At 39.9% G+C, this 25,825-nt stretch overlaps 1 protein-coding gene across 4 annotated transcripts; it reads right to left on the reverse strand.

The window, feature by feature from the left end:
• Positions 1-2,255: 2,255 nt before the first annotated feature.
• Positions 2,256-25,389, reverse strand: rbbp8nl (RBBP8 N-terminal like). Of its 4 annotated transcripts, none has more exons than XM_085448734.1 (15): positions 25,221-25,389; positions 19,928-20,003; positions 19,775-19,817; positions 12,982-13,077; positions 12,333-12,445; positions 12,065-12,140; positions 11,705-11,883; positions 11,581-11,624; positions 9,417-9,493; positions 7,725-8,391; positions 7,530-7,626; positions 7,347-7,414; positions 7,030-7,177; positions 4,481-4,561; positions 2,256-3,079 (listed from the first exon to the last, which is right to left on the reverse strand). In XM_085448734.1, the coding sequence occupies exons 2-14, from the start codon at positions 19,986-19,988 to the stop codon at positions 4,506-4,508; spliced, it is 1,725 nt and encodes a 574-aa protein (XP_085304860.1). In that variant the 5' UTR covers positions 19,989-20,003; positions 25,221-25,389; the 3' UTR covers positions 2,256-3,079; positions 4,481-4,505. The 4 variants fall into 4 exon arrangements, with proteins under 4 accessions (XP_085304860.1, XP_085304859.1, XP_085304858.1 ...); XM_085448733.1 differs by having other exon boundaries at positions 7,347-7,411; positions 7,725-8,451; XM_085448732.1 differs by having other exon boundaries at positions 2,256-2,584; positions 7,725-8,451.
• Between the last annotated feature and the right edge of the window lie 436 nt (positions 25,390-25,825).

Raw genomic sequence — 25,825 nt, forward strand, 5'->3', positions numbered from 1 at the left:
GAGAGATGCCATGAGTGAATGACATATCATTTCACTGATCCACACAACCTGGATATACAGCAATGGCTGTTATTCTGACAGGAGAAGTGTAGTCGGATCATAACAAAGAGAGGGAAGGTAGTTAGTCAGAATTGAGGGGATCGAACTACCAGAAGGCAACATTGCAGACACAGAGGACAGCTACAAGTACCTGGGGATCCCACAGGCAAATGGGAACCATGAAGAGGCCGCTAGGAAAGCTGCAACCACCAAGTACCTGCAAAGGGTCAGGCAAGTCCCGAGGAGTCAGCTGAATGGTAAGAACAACATTTTGGCTATCAACACCTACGCCCAGCCCGTGATCAGGTACTCTGCTGGGATAATAAGCTGGCCAAAGGAGGAGATAGAAGCCACAGACATCAAGACCAGGAAGTTCCTGGGCATGCCATCGGTTGTGGCCATCTTCTTGATGTACTTGTGGATGTTCGTTGTCTCATCCTGGACCATGGTACTGACACTCACTAGTCCCCGGCCTCCTTCTTTCTGCTTAGCGTACCCCCTCAGGGTGTTGGACATGGGCGACCGCATGCTCAGTGAATACCTCAGGCAGCAGAAACCCAAGAAAGAGGCCCCCCTGGACAGTATGCACCACCAGCAGATGGAAGTGGCTGACATCCAGAAATCCTACCAGTGGCTGGACAAAGCTGGACTGAAAGACAGCTCAGAGGCACTAATCATGGCAGCACAAGAACAAGCTTTGAGCACAAGATCCATAGAGGTTGAGCTCTATCACACCAGACAAGACCCCAGGTGCGGGCTGCATAAAGATGCCCCTGAGACATTCTAGCACATAACAGCAGGGCGCAAGATGCTGGCGGGCAGGGCATACATGGAACGCCATAACCAAGTGGCCGGCATAGTAGGAACAGGAACATCTGTCCTGAATATGGCCTGGAAGTCCTGAAGTCAAAATGGGAGACAATGGGAGGTTGAGAATGACCGAGCTAAAATTCTGTGGGACTTAGAGATATAGAAATACAGAATAGTGGTGGCTAACCAAACGGACATGGTAGTTGTAGACAAGCAGAAGAAGACAGCCGTTGTGATAGATGTAGTGTTGCAGAATGACAGCAACATCAGGAAGAAGAAACAGAAGAAGCTGCAGAAGTTCCAAGGGCTCAGAGAAGAGAAGATGTCGAGGGTGAAGGTAACAGTGGCCCCAGTGATAATGGTGCAGTGACTCCCAAGCTAGGCGAGTGGCTCCAGCAGATCTCAGGAACAACATTGGAGATCTCTGTCCAGAAGAGCGCAGTCCTAGGAACAGCAAAGATGCTGCGCAGGACCCTCAAGCTCCCAGGCCTCTGGTAGAGGACCCAAGCTCAGCTCACGGAGTGCAGTCAGGGCTCTGAACTAGGAAGCTCACAGGCTAAGGAACGACTAATCTGTTGTGACTCTGTCAGATAGTGTTGGGGTTGTGCTTCCAAAAGTGTGTGTTAATGTGTAATGTGTTATACATTATTCATTAGTCAAGGTTAAGATTAGTGAAGCCAGAAAATCAAAACATATTCTGGGCATCTTGAATTCGTTTAATCGGGAGTACAGCCCCTTGATGTGGGTCTCAGGTTCTTTACACTAAGTATCTATTTTTAATGTAGGACTTTCCTATGCTAAATAGTTATTCTTTAATTGGAGCTTTATTTTTATTTGGAACTTGTTTTTTTTAAATTAGTAGTTAGCTCCTGGGCTCTCTTGTCCAAATGATGTCTCTGTGTTGAAACCAGAATTAGCCTGAGCAGCGAAACTAAAACTTCAGCATTTAATGTTTGTTTCTGGTCTTAAAATACAACGTCTCAGTTCACATTAAAATGAGGGTTACTGCCAAAAAGAAAAGGGAAGCATAATCTCACACTGAAATAGTGTAAATTTCCATCCATCACTTCCTGTTGGGGAAATGTGACCATTAAACCAGTTTCGCCTGAGCAGCTAGAACAAATCTAAAATTTCTTGAGCAGTCTTGAAATGATCAGCTGTATTGCACTTCTTTCTTGTTTAGATGGGTTTACATGATACCATAACTACTATCTGACAGTAAGTTAAGGTTCATCAATGAGGTCGATCAATGGAGCACAGCCCTTTTGCATAACGTCCCTAAGAAAACCAAACATTAGATGTAATGCTCTATTTGACTTCTATTACATATTCTATTTCCTGTTATTTGTCCTGTGGTGATTACTAAATTTATTATGGTGCTAAAATATAATTAATCAAACCGGACCAACATTTAAGAATGGAAATTTATTTCAACATCAGTAACAGTACATTCATTAAAAGGTTTCTAACAGTGTAGTATTGTAAAAAAAATACTCTCAACAGCACATCGTCTAGCTTGACAGTTTAAAAGTCAGAACATAGCAGTACACTTACAGTAGGATAGTCAATCACATTTTTTTTAACCAAGAGATGCAAATGGCAGGGAAAGACCACTGACCATTGATAAAATACCATACTTAATGGACTATAATGGCATCAGACACACATAACAGAAACAGGAGAAATCAATATGACAGCATTAGGACTGCAAATCTGGGTTCATACACAGGGACATCTAAAAAATGAAATGAAGGAAAAATAAGTAGATTTGAGATTAGTTGACTCTGCCAGTCCATCCATTTTTATATCAATACAAAATGGACTCAGTAGCTTCACAGTGCTTTATCACAAGAGTTTCTTTAGCTGTCTCTCTGCTTTTAACACTTCCCATCTATCACCCAGCTAAGCAAAGGTTGTTGTCACAGCTGTTAGTGGAAAGTTCATACTTGCAAAATATGTGCTGTCTGAAAATGAGAAAAGAGGAAGAGGAACTTCTTTTACTCTTCGGACTTTCTTTCTTATATTCTTCTAAGTTAGCCACATAAGAGGATTTACGTGTTTTTTTTTGTTTTTTTAGCCAAGCAGTGACGGGCATGCCAGGACATTTAGACTGAAGTTCTTTAAGCATTAGCAGCGCAGACCGTGTTTTGTTTTGCTCGAAGATGAGGAACAAAAGAGAATTCTGCAGATTTTAGTCTCTTCAGCTGGTCATACACGAGGGTGTTTGGCACTGTGAAAATGGGTTGGTAGATGTTAGAAAATGTTAGAAAATGGTTGACTTTCTAAGCCTGACTGTCAGGCTGGACAGTTTTCCACCCAGTTGCTAATAGCTGCGATATACCCTGTGCTTACATTAAAATTTCCACTCAGACCACATCAAATATGAAGATTTTAGCTCCATGGTGACATGTGGAAAAGACTTATTCTGATAAAGAATGTCACATGTTTGTACTATTTGTATTTATTCTTTGTGCACAAATCTTTTTCATCATTTTAGACTTAATACCCTGGTGAAAATGAAACCTTTGTGGTTTACTAACCAAAACCAACAGCCACTTATATAATACTCTGCTAAACATTAAACTTCATATATAACAGCTGGTGAAAAGGGAAGTTGTAGAGCTTTACAGCCCACTGCTCTAAGAAGGAAACATGGCCTGAAAAACCTGAACTAGTTATGACCACAGGGATGTTAAAAATATAACGCGGCAGAAAATGGTGGAGTTTGGGTGAGAAAGTTGCAAATACAAAAGACTGCTACAGTGTGTAGCTCTTTTGAAAAGCACACCTTCTGTCAGAAAGGATGTTTGGTACCAGGTGCCACTTCAGCTTGCTTGACCCAATCTTAACATTAGCCAGTGTCCTATGGAAGTTGGCATACTGCTGCATCCTCACTGTCAGTCAGGGCTTTTGTGTCATGCTTAGTTAAACCCCACTCTCTGGAAACTAATGGAATGAATTCCCTTTGACAGAAGTTTTACTGTGTCTGCTGGATGTTCACAATGCCTATGTTCCTTAGGGGCAGTTGCTGCCCCCAAGTGGACAAAAACTTTAATTTACAGCTGATAAAAACAAAACAAAACAAAAGAATTTTGGCAGAAAAATTCAGTTTAATCAGCAGAAGCCCATTACCAAATAGTCTTTGACGACTGGATCACATGACTACTTGGATGAAAACAGTTGCTTACTGCAGATAATAATAACCCGATGGTGTAGATTCTGTTACTGTAGCAATCTGGAGTTTTTGTTAGAATTTAGCAAGTAAAATATTCATTTTACGGCTCACAACTGCACTGAAAATACAGTTTTGATTTGCCATTCTTATCAGTTTAATATTTAGCCACAGCAGAGAGCTGTTCTAAGGAAATGAAGATCTATACCCACAATGTACTTCCTACCACGCAGAAAGCTGTCTGTGAAAGTAACAGAGAGTTTAGCAGCTAAAGAGTCAGATATTTCCCTTAGCAATATGTGGAGAACCAGAACTAAATCAAAAACTATCCGGCTAGACTCAGAATCAGATTGGCTGATGATGGCTGCACTCTGTTTCTCCCCTCTGTAAATTATACCTGTACTGGCTTGTTGTACTTTTTACTCTGAAATGGTTAATGAAGAGTTCTTGCAAAATTACCAAGTCAGTGTGACATCCTCTTTATCTAGGGCTTTTCCTCTGATCTCATTGTGATTTTGAGCTTCCTCTCCCGATGGTTGTCTGGGGGGAACAAAAACAGAAAGCATTTCAGAGTGCTTTTTTTGTGTGAATGACAAATAACAGAATTAGAACTCAACAGAAAGTAGTAGTTCATGAGAAGGTAATAGGTTTTTAACTTAAAGAGAGGTCGGATCCTAAATCATCAAAAAAACAATCTGGATATGTTGGAAAAAATCTGCTTGTCAGACACAAGTGCAATTGAGACATGAATGTGAAACAACTGGTTGTATTTATGCCATACTCCAACAGGGCGAAAGACAAAGAAAGTAATCATTCTAACTGACATGGTGTCACAGCGGGGTGCGCCGGTGTGTTTTTTGAAACAGGACCCAAAAGCAGATGTGGACGAGGAGTTGCAGGTTTAAACAGAAAGCGATCCTTTATTTGGATGATAGCAGGAGTTAAACATGGAACCCTAAACAAACTAAAAAAAACACTAAGAAACAAATACTATTAAGTTCTATGACAATGACTAAGCCAATGGTGGAGCTAACAGACAACCTGACCACGACATTCAGAAAACAGAGGACTTAAATACACACATGAGGCGATCAGGGGAAGTGGAGACACATGAGAGCACAGCTGACTCAAATGAAACATAATGACAATACAGGGGAGAGTAACACTAACTACAATGAACAAAGAACACCAGACTCTTACAAAATAAAACAGGAAACACTGAGACATAGACATGGAGATAAAACATGACATGAACTTAACATAACCACATAGACATGAAACATAGACGCAGGAACCAGGAAGACTGGGTACAAGGGGAGATGACAGAAATAACTAAGAAATAAGGTCTGAACAGCAACCTAGAAATTAACTAGATTGAAAATGAATACAAAAATACATAAAACTCAAACACTGGGTCACACGACCTAGTACCGTGACACATGGATTAAAAACTATCAACATTTTTTTCAGAAAAGTACTTTTTCTATGTTTTTTACAAAAAAAGTACATTTTTTGTTTGAAACATAGGGTTAAGCTTAAGAGCTGGGGTTGGGGCTATGCCAGGTAACGATTAAAGCAGAAGTTGTACTCTCTGGAAAGTGATAAAATGGTAGCTTACTACCACAGTCTGTTGATCTTTATGATCAAACAGGCTGCATAGTGCAGTAAACACTTATTTCAGCCACTACTACCATATTTGCCTGAGTATGTCTGCACAATTATAAAGACCAACTCTTGGACCATCGCTTTGTACCAAGCTGACCAAAGTATAAAGTTTTCCACTCTATGCCGTAGTAGTGTCTCTTTTTCTTTGTGACAGTTTTCATCACATCTCATCAAAACCCGCATAACATTTGTGGTTTGGCTTTATTCCTGATTTTTCAGGTATGATGACGCATCGGCACACTCTGTAACTGGTTAACTTGCGCTTGAATCCAAGTGCGTATAGTTTAACTCACTTAAATGGTGCATCTAGGGAAACAGCCTTCCCTGCTTTTTTCACAGACACTGCGTCAGATTTGATTTAGATTTTAGAAAACTGAACTGTCAATTCAGTATTGACTTTTCAGAACTACAGAGCTAAAATACCAGAAAAAAAGAGACATAAATGCTCTGCAATCCCTTAGACAGCAGGCGATCTGTTCGCCCTACTCTGACCAAAGTGTACTCTAGTGAAACATCCCTGTTAGATCTCTGGAGAGCTATTTCTAAGAAACCTTTGAAAAAAAGAGAAAAGTATGGCGTAGTGATTAGTATGGAGCCTTATACTGAAGGTGATACAATTTACTATCCACATTGTCTTTTTGTTGTTGTTTGGTCATTTGTTGCCGTGTGTGTTTGTAAATAGATAAAATTAAGACATAAAGGTGACAGTTGTTGAGAAGGTTTTCCATCCATGCATCCATCCATGGCCAATTTAGAATAACTAATTAAACTTTTAATTGATGTATCAATTAAAACTTCCTCCCATAGTTCAAAGATGTGGACTATGGAAAACAACCCACACAGGTACTGAGAGAACATGCAAAATGTATGTGCGTCTGTATGGTGTAAGGCAGCACATACAAAACTTATGCACAGGCTGACAGACATAAAACTCTAAAAATATTTAGAAATGCAAAATGTAAACAATGACAAACAACAGCAACAATAATAAAAAAAATAATTCTGTCAATTTATTTAATATAAATTGCCAAGCCAAAGATATGGTGTAAAAAAGGCCGAAAGAACTACATTGATGATGACCTAAACTTAAACCTATCATTTTAGTTCTTTTTGACGTTACTCTCCCATTTTTTCCTAATTATCAAATGTCTTTTCATTATCAAAAGTACTTTTTCTCTGAAATGTAGGGTTAGAATTGGGGCGAGGGGCACAGAAGTCAAAATGTATGTAGACCTCATGAGGTAAAAAAAAGAAAAAAAGAAATCTGCTTAAAGCCCACACTCAAGACAGAGATAACAAAACTGAAGAAAGGAAAAAATATCTGAAAATAAACAGGTGATTACTGCTGTCTGTGTTGGAATCTCTGTCTGCATCTGTCTCCACAGATGCCCTTTTCCTTTTGGAGCCCTGATTGCTTTTGTGTCCTGACCGGTTGGCTTCCTCGTCCTGCTCATCAGAGCTGGTTTCTGGCTCATCTGTCGCCGAAGATGTCTGTTAAAAAGAAAAGGATGCACAATTGTTCACAAAAGAAAGAAGTGTATATAAACTAAAGTCAGCTGTTTTTGGTTGTTGTTGTATTTTTTCAATAAAAATTGTAATACAAAATGAGTTAATGTGCTAACAAAACCTTCACGTTCTCTGTTTTGTTTGGGCGAATTACCTTGCCATTTGATGATAAGGAATCTTGCTTTTGTAGAGCTGGGTTCAGAGTCTCCAACACCACTACTGCTACAAAAACATAATAAAAACTATTCACTTGTGCATTGTCAATTTTTAGTAACCTTGGTTTAAAAGCAATATTTGACTGAATTTCAGGAAAAATCACAGAGACATCCTACTTTACCTGGCCGTAATGATAGAGTGAGGATAGGCACCTTCTTCCCCTTGCTTTCATCTGTCTTTCCATTCACCTCCTCTTTCTGATCCTGCTCTCTGACTACCTGCAGGTAGAACATCCCCACACCATGAATTTAATTTGCCCCCTCTTTACTTCAGCCTCTTCTAATTTTATTGTAAGAAGTAGAAGACCTTAAATTACCTTGTGGTTAGGATCCTTGTCAGGTGCTTGCTCTTCTGTCGTTGCACACGATGATGAAGGAATGACAATAGATGAAGATGATGATTCTGCTATGTCTGCAGAAGAATTTGTGTTTACCTCCAATTCAGGGCTCTTTTGAACTCTTGTTCCATCTTGTAAGGCTGAGGATGAATCACTTTTTGGCACTTGACTGGATATGGACTTCCCCCGATCAGATAAGTCCAAAGGCCCATCATTTAACTCTTTTAACCCTTCTTCAGACACCCTCTCAACCTTGGGTAGCAGGTTTTCCTTTTTCTCTGTTTTCTCTGTGGGCTTTGTTTGAATCTCCACATATTCTGGCAGATTTGTCAATCGGAAAACCACAGTTGGCTCTCTGGCAGGGGGCTGAACGCTGCTCTGCTTAGGAAACGGAGGACTAAAAACCTGCCTTCTGGGGCTGGCCTGTTGCCTCATTGGGTTCAAGCTGTGAAAATGTTGTGAGTGTGGATTGGGTGAAGTTTGCACTACTGAATTGGTGCCGGCAGTAATCCAATCAGATGATTCAGATAGAGACCAGCGAAGAGAAGCAGAGTTGCTGTTGATTGCTTGAGGATGTCGGGCGACAGGAGCATGGACAACATGTCTGCTGGGTCGCACATCTCCAGCAGCTGGGACAGAAGATCTCCTAAGCAGAGAATTAGTAGGCATGGAGGAACACTGGTCGAGTCCTTCAACATTTTGAATTCTAAGGTATGAGAAAGAAAGTCAAGTCTGTAGGAAAATCTTTGGCAGTTAAGGTTTAATTGGTAATGTGATGCAGTACTTATTTTTCTTCAGTAATGATTAGAGCAGAAGCTGCCTCTTGCCTTGTTATAGCTATAATTACTGTAAAAATGGATGAATGGATGGATGGATGGTTGGATGAGGACAGTGGTTCCTAAATGGTTTGGTGTATGAGGCTATGAGGCCGTAACATGTTGCAACAGGTGCACATCATGAATAAAATAACTAATGTGTTAAGGAGCTCCTGTAAAATGAAACCCAACTTCATTTTCACAGTTCTCAGATGGTAAGAATTAGGTTTGTGTGACACATCAATAGCCCCGACTGGGAGCACAAGTATACTGTCCCAAGCCCAAATGTGTTATCTGAGGGAAGATGTTTGCTCAGGCCAGGAAAACTAAAGAGGCCCAAATCTTGGACAACTAAAGTCCCGAATCTTAAGAAGAAGTGGAAAGATTATTTGTTGGATTGGTTGAAAGTGTCAGATAAGGCAGTGGTGGGAGGTTGGGAGGGGGGAGGTTCTATTGCAAAGTAGAATAAACCTTATAAAACAGCAGCAAGACTCTTGTTATTAAAATAAGAAAGGAAAATAAATTGAGCTTAAATTACCCCATACAGATGTTGGCATAATGACTCAATACAAGAACAAAATTGTAGTGGAGTGAATGAGGGAATGTCTGAAAGGTGATGTAGTTGTTCATTTTTGGCAAGTAAAGCATGCAAACTGTAAGTTTTGTGTTCTCCTTAACCTTTATGGATCAATACTGGTGCAGAAATGTGGGAAAGTGTAATATTCAGACTCTATATGTAGAAAAAAGTATTGACTTTGGAGCACATAATCACTAATTTGATGAATCTGCTGTTACTCACAGTACATATCCTCATACAGTGGCAGATTAGCCCATTTCGTGATTTCCTATGTCTTACCTCTTCTCTCCAGCACGAGTCACAAAGTGTTCTTTCTTCCATGACGGCAATGTGAGGGCTGACAATGGAAGAGCATCCTGTTTGAGCAGAGAAGGGCATGCAGCAAAAGAAGTCACCATATTACATTAACCAATGTTTTGTCAGTTCAGAGAACAATTTGAATTATCCTCAAACATTTTTGGTTTATCTAATTTGTAAATGCAAAATCTGTAGCTAGTTAGCTTAGCATAAAGTAAAAAAAAGAAAGAAAATAAACTAAGCTACCTAGGTAGCTGTCTTTGTACCCATCACAGAATAAATAGAATAAGACAAAATATGTTAATATTTAAGGTTGAGGAGAGCTAGGATTTCACTATTTTCAGTCTTTAGCTTACTGTGTGCACTACCTAAAGCAACATTTTGGCTCGATTTTGAGAATAATGCTTTACAGAGGAGACCAGAAAATATAATGTAATCAGTCTGATTCATAGTATTTCATGTGCTAAGCTTGTACAAGTTGCAGGTAAAAGGCAATGGGAACTTCCAGAAAGAAAGGGAACAATCATAAATCTATGATATGAGACTCAATGACGGAGTGTTGTAAAGAAGCAGTGTACATGTGTATAGGCAGCTTCTTATTTAAAGTGTCATTGTTAGTGTGAAAATGGACTAATGGACTTTTCTGTATTTGCTTTTTCATTACTGAGCTGCGTCACCAAGTACAACCTTATATTATCATAATAACCAGCCTATTGCCAAAATGTCCTTTGGAACCTGTAACTAAAATGTTAGCTAAGCTTAAGAAAAACTCCACATAGAGGGGTTAGGTACAACACAGTCTTACAAGTTCCTTCATACAGTATAATGATGGTGATATGAAAGCAACACATTTTTTGACATGTGGCTCTATCAACATCTGTAGCTCAAATGATTTGGAAAATCCACTGAAAACAGACTAATACTGACGGATAAAAAGAAACATAGCTGATCTTTCCCCTCACTCAGTCAGAGCAGATGGCTGACCAAGTGTCTGCTGAATGTCTCTTTTCATTAAAAGGGGGTTCTTCCTCCCCACTACTGCCAAGTGCTCTTTAGTATTTTAGGGGTTTTAATTTGTAATATAAAAGGCTTGAGAAAAATGTTGATGTTAACTGGTGCAGAGGAAAAAAACTAATTACCAATATAAATATAAATAATGATAAATTTAAGCATTCATCTTAATGAAAAAATAATTAAGGTGAACAATACATCTTCTTGTAGGGTTTTATATGTTCAGTGAGAGACTGAAAAGCACCACTGAACGACACAGGAAATCATTCCTGCCTGTGGCCATCTCCCTGTACAACATATCCACTTAACACACTGTTTATGGCAACAGCTACACCCTTTTTGCACATGTTCTTCCTTTTTCAGCTATTTATTAATAAGTGACCTTTATGTATATATATGCCTGTATATATTGTGCTATTCTTAGTTAGTGTATTGTCTGTCTTTGTTAATGGCTGTTTATAATGGAGCACTGTAACGAAAAAGAATTTCCCCTAGGGATCAATAAAGTATTCTGATTCTGATTCTGATTATAACCCATTCATGGTTGGTCAATGGTAAGATGAGGGATGTTTGGCAGTTCTACATCTCTTATTTATCTATCATGTATGCATAGAATCATAGATACAATAATAACACTTGAAAGCTTTTTAAGACATCTTAGAGCTAATGTTCCATCACTGGTTACTGGGTAAGTTGTTGTCACTAACAGTGTAATCGTACAAAAAACAACTTAAACATGTGTGTCTTGATTTTAGCAGAAATACATTTTGCTTCTTTTGAGCTCAAATATCATTAAATTCCGTAGAAAAACACAACAAGTTTTAGGTTGTGCCACATGCTTCTCTCATGTAATTCAAATGGCATCACTGTCCCTTAAGATGATGGAAAATAAGCATACATATTTTTCTGGTGGTAATTGTTTCCCATTTGTTCTCTTCACTTTAATATTATTTTAGATCTTATATCTTATTCTTTCATACCTATCTGCAAATTTGGATTATTTACACTTGGTGCTACAAGTTGTGATCTGCATCGTTTTGCTTAATAGAATAGTGCAACTAGCAATTAATTGAATACTGAAATTGATTATTATTCAAAACAAATGTATGATAAAAATATGAAAAAACAAACTTACAAACTGGCTTCGGTTGATTCCTCTTAACTGTCTGCCTTCAGTTTCTGTTTGATCAAAGCCAGAAACTGCATGTATTTATTAAGTAAGATGACAGAATATAATCACCACTATTGTTCATTTTTACCTTCAGTTTTCAGTTCGACATCAGGCTTTACTGAAATGTTGCCATCTGCTGGCTTGTTGCTTGGCCTGCTGGTTGTTGTATTGGACAGGATTCCAGATGCGGGTGAAAGGGCAGGGGAAGAGTTGGGCTTGACCTCTGTGGTGGTGCTACTATTAGAAGAGTTGTCACTGTGACCTTTGCTACACAAACACACACACAGGCACAGAATGATGACGGTTTTCAATTTTGTCGTGCATCAAAAAATACAAATATGCCTAAAACAATGTTCCTCATAAACAGAAAATACTAATATAAGATGTATCAGCATTAGTTTTAAATTAAAGATTAGAACAACCATATCGTTAAATAGCATCTACTCACTCAAGTGCTGCTTTTAAGTTTCTGTTTTCATCTTTAAGTTTCTTGTTCTCTTTTTTCAGGTTGTTCATCTCTCCAGCTGCAACACAAGCAAACGACATGATCAGAGTACACATCAATAGAATTGTCCTTAAACAGCATTTTTAGTAGAAAATAAACTGGGGAAACATTAATGGTGTCAAAGGTTAAAGAACAGACAGGAAATTCACTGTAAAGGAGTTTCGTAGAGATGCAAGATGGATAGATGGATTATTGAGTAAGAACAGAATACCAAGTAGAGAGATGTGCTGGAGACTCTGAATCTGGGAGGCTTCAAATTCCTGTTGTCTTCTCTTGGCTACCTCTTGAGTGACCGTACATCTGTCACACAGCCCAGCCCTAAGCCTGCGCAGGCAGGAAGAAGTCACTTAGTAGCACACCTAATAACTAGGCTGATGTGACAGTAGCTCACATTATGCAACAATTGAAATGAGTTTTTTTTCTTTGACAAAACTAAAAACAGCTGTAATTAGTCATTAGTTGGGTTAGTTGGTTTTTGAATTGCCAGTTAACCTAACCTCAAGCATGTCTTTGGATTATGGAAGTAAGCCAGCAGAAGGCACCCCTGTGGAGTGCTGGTTAGGACTGCAGCTTCATAGCAAAATGGTCATGAGTCTAAATCCAGCATGTTGCCTTTCTGTATTAATCAGTCTATATTAATCAATTTACACAAAAACTAGAGAGAACAATTTTATATAACTTACAGTTACAGGTAATTAATAAGTACCTGTTGAATTTTGATGCTAATTTTATGTTATATGCGATCTCTTTCCAATAAAAAGAAATTACCATAAACATTAGATCACTTTTTGTTAGTGAGCAAACCACTTTATTTCTAGTGTTTTATACAAGAAAAGAAAAATGCAATGTAACATTGATACCTGTTTTCCAGAACCTTAATGTTTTCGGTGAGTAATCTGTGTTGTTCTTTCATCTGTTGGTTTCTGGTAAAAAGTTCTTCCATTCTTTTTGTGTCACTATTGACGCAAAAGAACACAAGGTGGTTAGGCTTCAATACTAAAAAAATGTGTTTCAGAAAGATTGTATTTCCTCATAGTTTAAATATTATCGTAAGCTTGTATTTCCGTACCAGCCTACATAATGTTCCTCTTTCCAAGTGAAAGGTAGTTATGTTATAAATGTAAGTTGTATATGCATCATATAGGTTATTATGGAGGTGGATGAAACAATGGTCTTTCATTATGTTACATCTCTCTTTACTTGTGTTCCAGTCACTGAAGCAGTGTAGGTAGTTCATAAGAGAGGTCTGTATCTTCATTCTAAATATTTGACATTCAAGGGCGAGTAGTACTATAGGCAGAAACATGGATGTGCCATGGGGAAACATTGCAGAGCGACTGGTTCAGGATACTACCAAATAAGAAAGAGATTGTGATACAGAAATTGGATCCTTTATCATCTAGTGTAAGTGCCACCACATGGTTATGTTTTTTTTTTGAAACTGCTGTTTTTTATAAATGATGCAGACCAAAATTGCCATTAGATTGGCTAATTTGGAGGTCCCCAAAGTGGGGGGCAGGTCCCTTTGTGGCCAGAGCCATTGCCTGGGGGGGTGGGGGGGGGGGGGGTGGGGGGGGGGGTTTGCAAATATGTTTCCAAACCAACTTCCTTCCAAGCCAAAGACTACAAAATATGATGAAGCATATCTTGCCTTTGGCTTCATCTGCACAAGTGCCAAGGTAGTGATCCCCGGCAGAATTGGTTTCCCTGCGTCAGGAGCACACGCTGGGCTCTCCAAATCACAGACAAACAGTATCCCACAGTTGTTTATGTTTCTGAACCCAGTTTTTCAGAGAGGGGCTTCTTTGAGGAAAAAGTATTGATGGCAATCTTGAATATTATTACACAGGAAAAAAACAGCTACACATAAACTAATTACACCATGACGCCTCTGTCTTTCTAAATGGAGGGACAGTAATTGAGTGTGTATATGTAAGCGTGTAAAAACTGCAGAGAGTAGAATTAACAGTAACAGTATTTTGTATATCCGCCGTTCTAGAAATTCATCTCATGTAAACAATAATGTGGAGCACAGCTGATGTGAAAAAAGCACACACCTTTGACATTGCATGACGAACTCCGCATTCATTGTCCACACGTAAACGCAAAAAAGAAATTTTTGAAAATCTTCAACCTGGCAGGAGTTTGAAAAAAATATATCAGTTTTCGGTGATTCGCAACGCTGGTTATGTGTGTTATGTGCGTTTTCAAAAATACCCGTGTAGGTGTGGACATAGCGTAAAAGACTTAATAGTTTATTTTATTGCTATCTGTAATTTATTGCAGTTTATATATGGGTGTGTGTGGTTGGAGAATGTGGGGAAGACCACTGGGCTAATTGATCAATAATGATGCTCACATTAAAACTAAGCAGCTGTCTTTTTAAATACTGCAGTCATATCAATACAATTTGCTGTTTCATTACATGAAGGAACCTTTCAAATACAAGCGCACTCATGCTCACAGGTGTACACGCGGGTGCTCACAGACACAAACTACACCCTTTTTGGCTCCTACCTCAAAGCACACTGTGCGCTGTCAATCCTGCATGCTGCACAATAATATTCAATATTTAGTATTTACTGTTATATTCACACAGATCATCGCGATGATGTTGTTTATTATATTGCTCTGTTTTTTTTTTGCTTGTTTTCTCTTTTTTCTTTCTCAACAGGTGATCCAGGTGATTGATAAATGTATTTTTTGTCTGTTTATTTTGTTGGTTTTTGTTTTTTGCCCTTTATCACCATTTCTCTTCCCCGCTGTTTTTCTTTCCCTCTTTCTCCCTTTTCTTTCCCCCAGTCATGTCTGTCCCGTGTGCAGCAAGTGAAAAAAACAAACAAAAAAAACAAACAATAAAAGCAAAGGTGAATCAAATAGACCAATACGGCAAGGCTGGGATGGTCCATTTGGTAAAGTAAATCCGTTTGGCATCTTTCTTTGCATTTAGACAATAATTCTGATGGCAAAAGAACCAAACGAGACAGGCGAAAAAAGTACATAAATAAATAAACAAATAAAGTGGAAAGTGTTAGGCAGGGCCTTGAGTTTTTCATAATTCTGAATTTCTTTTTGTGATGCTGCATATTTAGCAATGTATTTATTAATTTGTGCAAGAAAATAACAAAAATACTTCACAGAAAAGTACATAAAGTACAGTCACATACATAGTGACATAAATTATTTTGCACATCCTGAAATAAAATGATTGCTGCACCTATCTAGAATACTGAAGGAAATCCATCTTATACAGTGTCATTGTCATGGTCTCCGCTCCTCGACAGCTGACAGCTGTCAGGTGCTTTGTTTTTGTTTCCCTTTCTCTCTCGCCCTCTTCCATTCTCTCTTTCTCCTGCCGGGGCGGAGCTCAGTATGGGCTCCTGCCCCTGGCCTACACACCTGGAGGTGATCAGCACATCTGTTGCTGATCATAAGAGATTGGAACCCTTCTTAAGAGGGCGAGTCTGCTCTACTCGTTGCTGGATCGTTGAGCCATCAGCGTCAGTCGTCCTGTATTTTGTAAAGTCAGTTTGTGAGCCTGTCTGAACCAGGAAACTAATGTTTTTTTTCTGCCTGTGTATAGATCGCCTCTGGACCTGTTCTTTCCCTGTGCATGGCGACTGAACGGAAGCAAGAGAGATAAAGGAAAGGAGAGGAGATGTGCGAGGGCTGAATGAAAACCTTCCCTTCCTGGACTCCTGCCTCTTTCACTCCTGGACCCTGGAACCCCGGCCCCTTTTCCCCTTGACATCACTATATGTATATATGAATTCCACTGTAGAGGAACACTGTAAATAAATGCACCTTTTGAAGACATGAGTGGTCTGCGCGTGAGTCCGATCTACAAAACTTGACAGTCATGTTATGATTTTCAATGACTTAAACATCAGTATGCATTGAAAGAACATTGGAAGAAGAAATAGAGGTAAACTATGATGGCTTAACTTCAAATGAGAATAAGGAGCAGAATGGAGCAAAGTAATAAACTATTTCAATACCGGTCATATTAGTGAAAGATCAGGAGATGTTTACCAAGTTAGCAGGATTGTTTAGGTTCACCACATGAAAAATCAAATTCAATAAAATTAGTGCTCTAATGTTGCATATGTTAGTTATGGCTGGGTTATACCCCCAAGCAGTCAATGCATTGATGCCAGTGCTATGTTTTTGTTATCTATAACATTTTGCAGTGTGGACCTTTCTACTTATGTTTTAGCTAACTAGAACCCTCAGCAGCTTACCAGCCACATGGAAACATTTCTTGTTTTCTTTAAATTTAACGCCTGTGTGTTTTAATGCAAAGAAACTGCAGAAACATAATTGTTCCTTGTTAATATTTGTCGTCATGTAATAACGTAGATATAGTGTTGTTTTGTGTTGCACCATGTGTTGATAGAGTACTGATTTAACATTAATAGTGTGTTGTATTTTCACTGACTGGCTCAAAAAATATATTTGAATTCTATTAAATATTCCACATGTGCACTGCATCCAACATGATCATTATTTGAAAGCCTTTGTTGGAAGACACAGTTTTGTCAACTGTGCTAATTGTGAGCTAAAATCCACAAATATTAATGATTTCTGTTTCTTTTTATTAAACGAGTCATTGTCTTTACTTTTGTTTAATGTTACTATTTACAGCTTCAGAAATGTAAGGTTGAACATTACAAAAATGTTGTATAATTTTTTTTTATGTTGATGTGAATTTATATTTACAAACTCTTTTTATTAAGTAACCTAATGTAGATATAAGAAAATAAGAAATCCATGTGAGGCAATTCCTCCAACGCCTACTGGAAAGTAGGCTATATGTGAAGGGGGAGAAGTGTGAATTTCATGTGGACTTGGTGGCCTTTCTGGGGTACTGTCAAGGCCCAGCGGCACGAGGGAACAGAGATGGACACAGGTGCAGAAACCAACCCGGAAGCGAGACGATAAGGGAACAAAGGATTTATTTCCGCCCACAGGCAAACACAAGCAAGAAAACTACGCGCCACTAGTGTGGTGGCGTAGGATAATCTAAGATAACGGAGGGTGACCTAGACACCTCTAGGAGACGGCTGAACAGCAGAGGCAGCGGGGAGGTGGAAACAGGACTAGGTAGGGGCCGGGGCATTGGTTTCAGGGGGAGGTGACAGGTGGGGCGGAAGGCCCGGAAGCGGTCGAGGCGTGGGGAGGCAGGCAAGTGAGTGGTGGGCCGCCAGGCCACGTCGTATCAGCAGCAAGCGGCCCAGGTCCAGGAAGGCGGGAGTGAGGGAGACAAGACCTCCACTCCAGATGCTACCTATGGGGATAGCAGATACTCAGGCGATGAATGGTTGAGAGCGCAGGTCTGATATACTGCCGGAATAATTGCTCACAGGTGGTCAGCCAGGGAGGAGCAACCGAACTCCGCCTAAAGGAGGAGGGGCCGCTGTTGGAGACCTGCAGGTACCCACCCAGACCATGACAGGTATATTATTGAGCAGGGGAACCTGAATCCTGACGCAGTAAAGATACAAGCTGTGCTTGAATGGCCCGAATCCACTAACTGCCGACAGCTCCAGCGTTTTTTCTCGTTTGCCAATTTTTGTCGCTGGTTTATAAGGGACTCTAGCAAAATCGCTCTACTAGATTCTAGTATACTTCTCCCAAAGTTTCCTTTCAGTGGGTTCAGCCTGTTCGAAAAGCCTTCTCCCATCTCAAGGAGTGGTTTCCCATGGCTCCCATTGTACGACAGCCAGATCTCAGTCCTCAAGTCATGAACTAGGTGGATGCATCAGACTGTTACAATAGAGAAACGGTAAGCTCCACCCATGGGATTTTTACGCTCATCATCTCTCCCCAGCAAGCAATTATGACATCAGAGATGGGGAGTTTCTTGCCATTAAGCTCGCCCTGGAGGAATGGAGACATTGGCTTGAAGGCACTGCACAGCCATTTAGCGTTTGAACTAACCACAAAAACATGGAGTACCAAAAGGTTTAACTCTCGACAGGCCAGGTGGGCACTGTTCTTTACCTGCTTTAATTTTTCTATCACTTACAGATCTGGCTCGTGGAACGTGAAACTGGATGCCTCCGCAGGATCTGATCCCTGATCCTGAAGCCGCCTCTTGCTCGGTTGGAGCAGTAACTTGGGAGATCGAGTCAATTATGTGGGAGGCACAAGAAACTAACCCCAACCCTGGGTCTGGCCCACACAGCACATTTTACCTGCCACCCTGGGGTCCAGCGCTACTTCTGGTAGCCCACACTGGCAAAGGACACCAGGGAATATGTGACCGCCTGCATCACCTGTGCTCCAAACAAACTTTCCAAGCAGTCTCCGTCCGGATTACTTCAGGCTCTTCCCAAGCCTGGCCGACCGTGGTCCCACATCTCTCTCGATTTCATCACTGGGCTGCCACCCTCCGCAGGTAACACCACTATTCTGACAATAATCGACTGGTTTTCCAAAGCTGCCCACTTTTGTCGCCCTCCCAAAGCTCTCCACAGCCATAGAAATGGCTCAGCTGCTCACCACACACGTGTTCAGCTCCATGGCATTCCAGAGGACATCGTCTCAGACCGAGGACCCCAATTTAACTCTCGGGTATGGAGGGAGTTCTGCTCCACCCTGGGCGCAAAGGTCAGTCTATCTTCTGGTTGTCACCCCCAGAGGAGACAGAGTGGACCAATCAAGAAATGGAGGCTGCTCTATCGTCGTTTCTCAAAACCAAGCCGCCTAGAGTGAACAACTGCCGTGGCTCTTGTATGAACACAATAGCCTCCCATCTGCCACGGGGATGTCGCCCTTTGAAGCATTCCTGGGGGTCCAACCTCCTCCTGTTCTCGGAAATAGGAGCACAGGGTCACCTCTGTGCAGCATAACCTCTGCCGGTGCCGCTGCGCTTGGTGAGCCACTTGGGCCGCCTTGCTCCAGAGCAGATTCCCTGGAACCGGCCTGTAACCCCTGTTTCCCTGGATGCCTGAACGTGAGTGTGACAGTCTGGCAAAACGTGTCAGTACAGAGGGGAGAGGATCTCAGGAGCACAGTGAGTGAGCAGAAAGCAGAGTGAGAGGAATGAAGCGAGTGGAACACCTTTTTCCCTGTCTACCCATGGACCCCTGGAACTATTCCCCCCACCTTGTATATATTGCACGTGGTGTTGAAAAATAAAGAACTCAGTGTGTGCCTGAGAATGACCTGCCAGTTAACAAAAATGTATGTATGAACATTATATATTTATATGTTAAAGTGTCTCAAGACAAGTAGATAGAGCATTTTAAGGGGGGAAAAAAAAGAATAAAAGTCACATTTTTGAATATATCACCACACAATCAGCCATACTTTTGAAAAATCACAAAAATAAACAAATAAACTGCATAAACAAATACATATACGAATATTTTGTTTTTTTTAAAAGAAAAAGTTCTCTTTACTTACTTTTCCACAGAAATTAAGCAAATATTTTGTGAGTCATTATCTCACAGAATAACTTGTTGCAACATGAGCTTCCTTCCAAGTTTGTGAAATGTGATGTTTGCGGGGGGCATAGGACCAGCATGCCTACCTGTCTGATTACCTGCCTGTCTAGTCAACAAAGACTTGAGGCCTACTCTGGATGAACCTTTTTATACATATTTTCAGCACTGTCTAAATGTGATTGCCCATATCACAATGACTCACCAGCCTTTCTTGTTGGACAGCTCTTGAACTTTCACCTGCCATCCTTGAAGAAAAAAATATAAAAGACCTTTTAAGGAGCACATGTGTTGGAATTATCTTATGGAACTCTTGGATACCCATTGCAATCATTAAATTTTTTTTTATTCCACTTACCTTCTAGTTCTCGCTCGTGGACCTCCTTCAGTTTGTGGAGGAGGTCATTGAAACACTCCATTTCTACAGCAATCACCTTTGCACAGAACATGCAAGATTTTAGTTAGTTAGAGTTGTTAATTTTAGCTATTTTTTATGAATAACATAACACATTCTAAATCGAATGTTTTTAACTAAAACTTTACTAAAACAGTAAAACAAGTCAGTTGAAGTGCACAGGCGTTATAGCCGGAGGACTTTCTGTGCATGTGAGAACTGAGCATAGGACACTTTGTTGTTATTCACATGTGGGAGCAAATTCTTACTTATTTCAGGTCTGATTAAAACTAGTTCAACCGGTCCTGCGAGGCATGGGATTTAGTTCTGCAGTATGTGTTTCTAGTATATGAAAAACAGCCTTGAAACTTTTGAGTGCTCATGTACTTGCAATAACTTACAGTTTTACCACTGTAAATACTTTGTAAACAACAAGTGATACTAATACATATTGCTTTTTTGGGGAACTTAATTCTTCATCATTAGGTTTTTGTAGACATTATACCATTTCGTCTTGGTTCAGTTCTGGTTCCTGAAATGCACCAAACTAAAGAAGTATGACCTCAATGACAGAGAGACTACACAAAAATATATTCCATGATTGGAAAAGAGTAGGGAAGGTCATAAACCTACATAGCTATGCCAATGAATACGCTGAATTTGTCTGTTGAGTTTACTGAGTAATCAAAGACCTATTATTAATGTAGTTCAAATACGTATGCCTCCATTTTTATGTATACTTAACTACTCACACTATAGTGTGACACTAGTGCGACATACTTTGACATAGTGTCACACTACTCACACTATAACAGTTTTGGGGTGGTGTATTTGACCCTCCTTTAATCAGAGCCATACCCTTTTTCTTTTATCATGACTATTGTGAAGGCGCATGGTAATATATACACTTGGCCTTTGAGGGTTTATCTGTAGTAAGTGTATGCTGTCAGTCCACTGTTTACCTCAGCTGTCAGTATGTGTCCACATCTATTTAGTCTTCAGGAAGCTGTAAAACTTTGTGAAAGGAGTCATTGAAGCTCACTTCTGTTCCGTGACAGTGATACTGATATTTGTTGTTAAGGACCTTCTCTTGGTAAGCACTGCTTTTCCACTGTTAGCTGCTGGTATCCAGTGTTAGTGGTGCTTTCTATGAGTGGATCAAACATAGGTGGGCTTGGACACTTAATGAATAAACTCGTATATGAAGCCATTCAGCCTGAGCTGTCCCTCTGATATACTCGTTTCTAGTACTGTCCATCCTGGTTACTACCACATGAAAACCTTAAAAAACCTTCAAGTCTGCCGCATCCAGCTCTGCTTCCTATTTTTCTTTTGTCAGTGCCAGCGTCTCTAAACCATACATCAGAGCATGACTCAGCAGTGTCTTATAAACGTTCCCTTTCACTCTCACTCCTGCGCTTCTATTGCAAATCAACACCTCTCCAGACTCTGCTCTCACCACAGATCACAATGCCATCTGCAAATATCATAGACCCCAGAAAACTCTTTCTGCCATATTGCTGCTCACTGATTGTCACCAATTTTCCTAACATAGCTTCAACAACTGTGCCCCATGGCTTCATTTCATTTAAATTTTCATGGTGCAATGTAATTTTAGCATTAGTAGCATTAGCATACTAGACTTCTCTGGAGTAGCTGTAGATTAACTTTTGTGTGAAGAATTTCGTAGTTTATAAAACTACCAAGTAATTTCCCCAACACATGAACTCAGAGATTTCTTACCTTACACATTCACTTTATATTATGAACAGTATGTGAATTATTAGATGTTAGCACTGGTTATCTCTGGTTATATTTTTGTGATAGGTTACAAAAGTTAGCTTAGCTAGATATTTAGCTTTTTATGAAACATGATAGGGAGGTCATTGTAAAAGGTTCTGAAAAAAAAAACTGACCAAGAAAAGTTACTCGGGTGGTGGGTCATAGCCTCTGTGTTTGAAGAGCATTTTTTTAATGGCCAGCAAGAATCGATGTCTTTAGTACAAAAACAGATGTCGATTATGTATTAAATTAGATTGTGATCTCAGTTACCTATTTTAAGTCTTCTTTAATATAACGTAGTATTGATTTTTGTACATGATGCTCCTATTAAGAGTATGAAACATAATAAAGCAGTTTGTGTATGCTTTAGTGCGTGGCTATGGTGGCTGTAGATCGGGAGCAGGTCATCTACTGATCGAAATGTTAGTGGTTCAATTCCTGGCTCCCCCAGTCTGCATGCCAAGTGTCCTTGGGGAAGATACTAACCCCAAGTTGCTCTCTAATGCATTAATCAGAGTATGAACGTTGCTTTTTGTACGGCTATTTCCGTCATTTCCTTGCCTAAAAATGGCGGTCTTGATTTTTGTGAAGGAATCGCTCTCATGACTCACTGAGTGAAGTCACTGCCAATTGGTGGCATGCAGTCTGTGGATGTGACTTTTTCGGATGGTCTCCGACTATTTGGAGCTGAATAGGTACTCAAAAAGTACCTTGTACCAGGTGCCACCACTTTAAAAACCAAGTCGAGCTGAGCCAAGTAGGTGGAAATGGGCTCAACTTCTTAGATTTGCTGGGTTAAAGTCAAGTTTTCTGTATCATCAAAGCTGGTTCCTTTTTTACCTGGCTAAATCACCCTGGTTTCTAATGCTGAACGCATGAACTGGTCAAAAGCTGGTTATGTTCTAAGTTTCAGTTTAAAATTGTCTGGAACTGCCATGTTTTAATTAATTATTTTTTTGTGCAGCATGTCTGAAGTTTGATTTAGTTATAGATTCCCTGCTGTAGGAGCACTTTTTAAAAATGCAACTTGATAAGCCGTACCTGATTAAAATGAGGTAAATGAAGCTCAGCTGTAATGTTACAGCTGCATACAGGAGTTTGTATGCAGTCTGTTGGTGATGCATAAAATATATAAATGATTTTAAAGTTGCAGAGGTCTAATGTACAACAACCACATTGGAAATAAATATGCAGCGTTAAAAAGTTTACAGTTTTTTATTGCTCTGTGCTCTAAATCCCAAGATAAACACATCACTGCAACATTACTTTCTTATTTGTCAAAGTGTTGCAATTAACTATTATGTTTGTTCTTTTTATCATCATTTAATTACCATCTGATTGGCGTAGGCAGCACTTATAGGGATCATGTTGTGCAGAAGCTCTTTTTGATGTGACAGTGCCTGAAGCAAAAAGCTGAACAGTGAAACCAACAACTATGACTGCAATACCCGTTACCTCTGACTAGAGTTTTAGGCTTTGTCAAGTCATGTTATGAATGTCAGATAAGAAAGCCTGACTATGTAAATTTACTTTGTAGTAAATTTACTCAGGTCACCACTAACCTGTCTATCATAGGGTTAGGGTTAGGTAAATGTACACATCTTTTTATAGAATATTTGCCCCTTTGACCACATAAATGGAATGAAAGCTATTAACTGACAAAATGAGATGCTCATCTTTTGGCTGAAACAAAAGTCAGACTTAAACTTGAAAGGACAGAAGAGATAGCTACCTATACATACTTGTCTAGGTGGCTATCTCTTCTGTCCTTTCAAAAAAGTTTCCTGATATTTTTGATGGAATTCAAAGCTGACATGCTGCAAACTAAGTTTAAAAACAAATTTCCTTTTGCCATCAATCTGCATATCCCAACATTTTCATATAATCTTTTTATTTCCAGTATAGCACAGTTCCTTGAGGCCTAGGGCATCATTAGCAATGACCCCAATTCAAACTCCATCGGCTATTTAAATATGACATTTTCTTTCAAAAAGAAGTTCTCCTGAGTCTTGGCAACCAAGAAACAAAGAAAGCAGTCATGGCAAGTGACATAGATCAAAATCCATTTACATTAAAAAACAAACAAACAAAAATCAAACCTTTAGCTTGAGTCTAAGATCTTAAAGCATTAAAACAAAAACAAATACGTCGGTTTGGTTATCCTTGATTTGATGAAGAGTCTGTTGGTATCTTCTTCCAGTTCCTTGTAAAAATTTGGTTTGCTTTCCTCGGTTGTCTGATGATTTAAAACGGATGCATTTAAAGGACTCTGTTGTCCAGCAGACATTCGGCTCTCCCTCTGCTTATTCATTTAATAATACAAAAACCCTAGCCTTAGACCTGGGACCTTAACAAAAACCCTATTATCAAACCCATTTTTCATACCACAATTTACCTCACTGCATTTTACTGGCACAGTGAGTGTGAAAAGATTTAACATGAATCATACAAGTTTGCATATTTATGCAGATGCATAGACATGATCGCTAACAGCACAAATACTGTGATTTAGCATTTTGATCGGCGTGGATTCGGCTCTCTCAACGTGTCAGGATATGTTAGGCAACTGGCTGTTCACATCACCTCAGCAGAGCAAGAAAAGACCTGTCTGCTTTTATGTTCCTGCTCTGCTATCGGTAGATCATTATTCACTCTTACACATACACACACACACACACCCCTACATGCACACACCTACGCATGCATGTAAACACACACACACACACACACACAAATTATTATTTATGAAATTACACTGAATTTCCAGGCTACTAGCTCTGACGAGCTAACTGCATCACACGTTTCTGACTGTTGACAGAAGCATTAGCACGTTATGTGCAAACACGTAGTTCTAGATGGCACACACCTTAAGAGAGAGATAAAGAGCACACTGGAGGCACATTTCACTACTGCAGCTTTAACACAGGGATTAAAAACACCTCCCATCAGCACAGGACATTTTCTGTTCAAAACCAGAGGTGAGCTGTGTGTGTGTGTGTGAGAGAGACAGGAAGTTTTGTGGTTCAGTCCTCAGTCACTGCTGTCGCACAATGTCAGCTGATGCTGTTCGAAACAAATAAGAGCAGGCAGGGTTTCTGCTTGCTAAGCTAGCTTTAACCGTGCATGTAATAAGACCATATACTTAGATTGAACTAATTCTGAATGATTACAGAGACATTTTAATTCAAGACCACAAAGCTTCTAAATACATATCTTTTCTCTGAACTCCTAAAATAAACCCTAGAGGTGTCCTTATGAAAGAACCCTGTGCCTTTGTATTTATTTATATTTATGGGTTGTAAATGAATACATTGTGTAACACAATGTGAAGTAAATGTGTAATTGCCCCCAAAGTAAGGTCATGATTGTTTCCTGTTCTCTGTGTTGGCTCAATCCCTGCCAAAGCTGCTCACTTGTCAGCAAGTCTATCCTCGTCCTCAGGCAACAACTCAGAGCCAAATCAATTCCCACTTACCAAAACAGCCAGTGACTGCCTCTCTCTCAGCCGCTTCTACCTTAGCCAACGCTTCTTTTCCACAGCTGGACGTAGTGAAATGCAGGCGGCGGGAGACCAAGTGTGATAAAGAAAAGAATGAGAATAGAATGAGTTGAAGGAGAACGCCCCACATACACCCTCCTCCTCTTCACACTCTGCCTCTATCTCTTCTCTCCACCCCAGAAAACCGGTCAGGGCGGTCGTCCCCTTGAGGAGCAGAAACAGAGAGGCCTGGGCAAGTTCTCCCTTGATATTCCTGTTCTGCTGAAATCCCACATAACCGGCTAAACCGGTCCCCTAAAGCCCTGTGGTAATAGAGGGACAACTAACTCGAGAACAGAAATGTCCAATGCAGACACCTGCGGTTGTATATTTAAAGCAGAAGTCAGAGACTTGAGAGTTTTTATACAAATAAACAGGAAAAAAAAGGCATGGTTCGTAAGCATAGCATAGCAGGTTGTTAGTATAGCAGAACCTGTAAATGAACTTCTTAACAGCTGTATGGAAGTTTGATCAGTCTGCAGTGTCCATTGTTCTAACTTCGATGTTGAATGGTGCCTTTGTGAATGACACATGGGCAGCTG

This window comes from Copadichromis virginalis, linkage group LG23, assembly GCF_057382275.1.
Source record: "Copadichromis virginalis isolate Kocher_CV1m ecotype Utaka linkage group LG23, C_Virginalis_male_GT1.1, whole genome shotgun sequence".
NCBI classification, from domain to species: Eukaryota; Metazoa; Chordata; class Actinopteri; order Cichliformes; family Cichlidae; genus Copadichromis; species Copadichromis virginalis.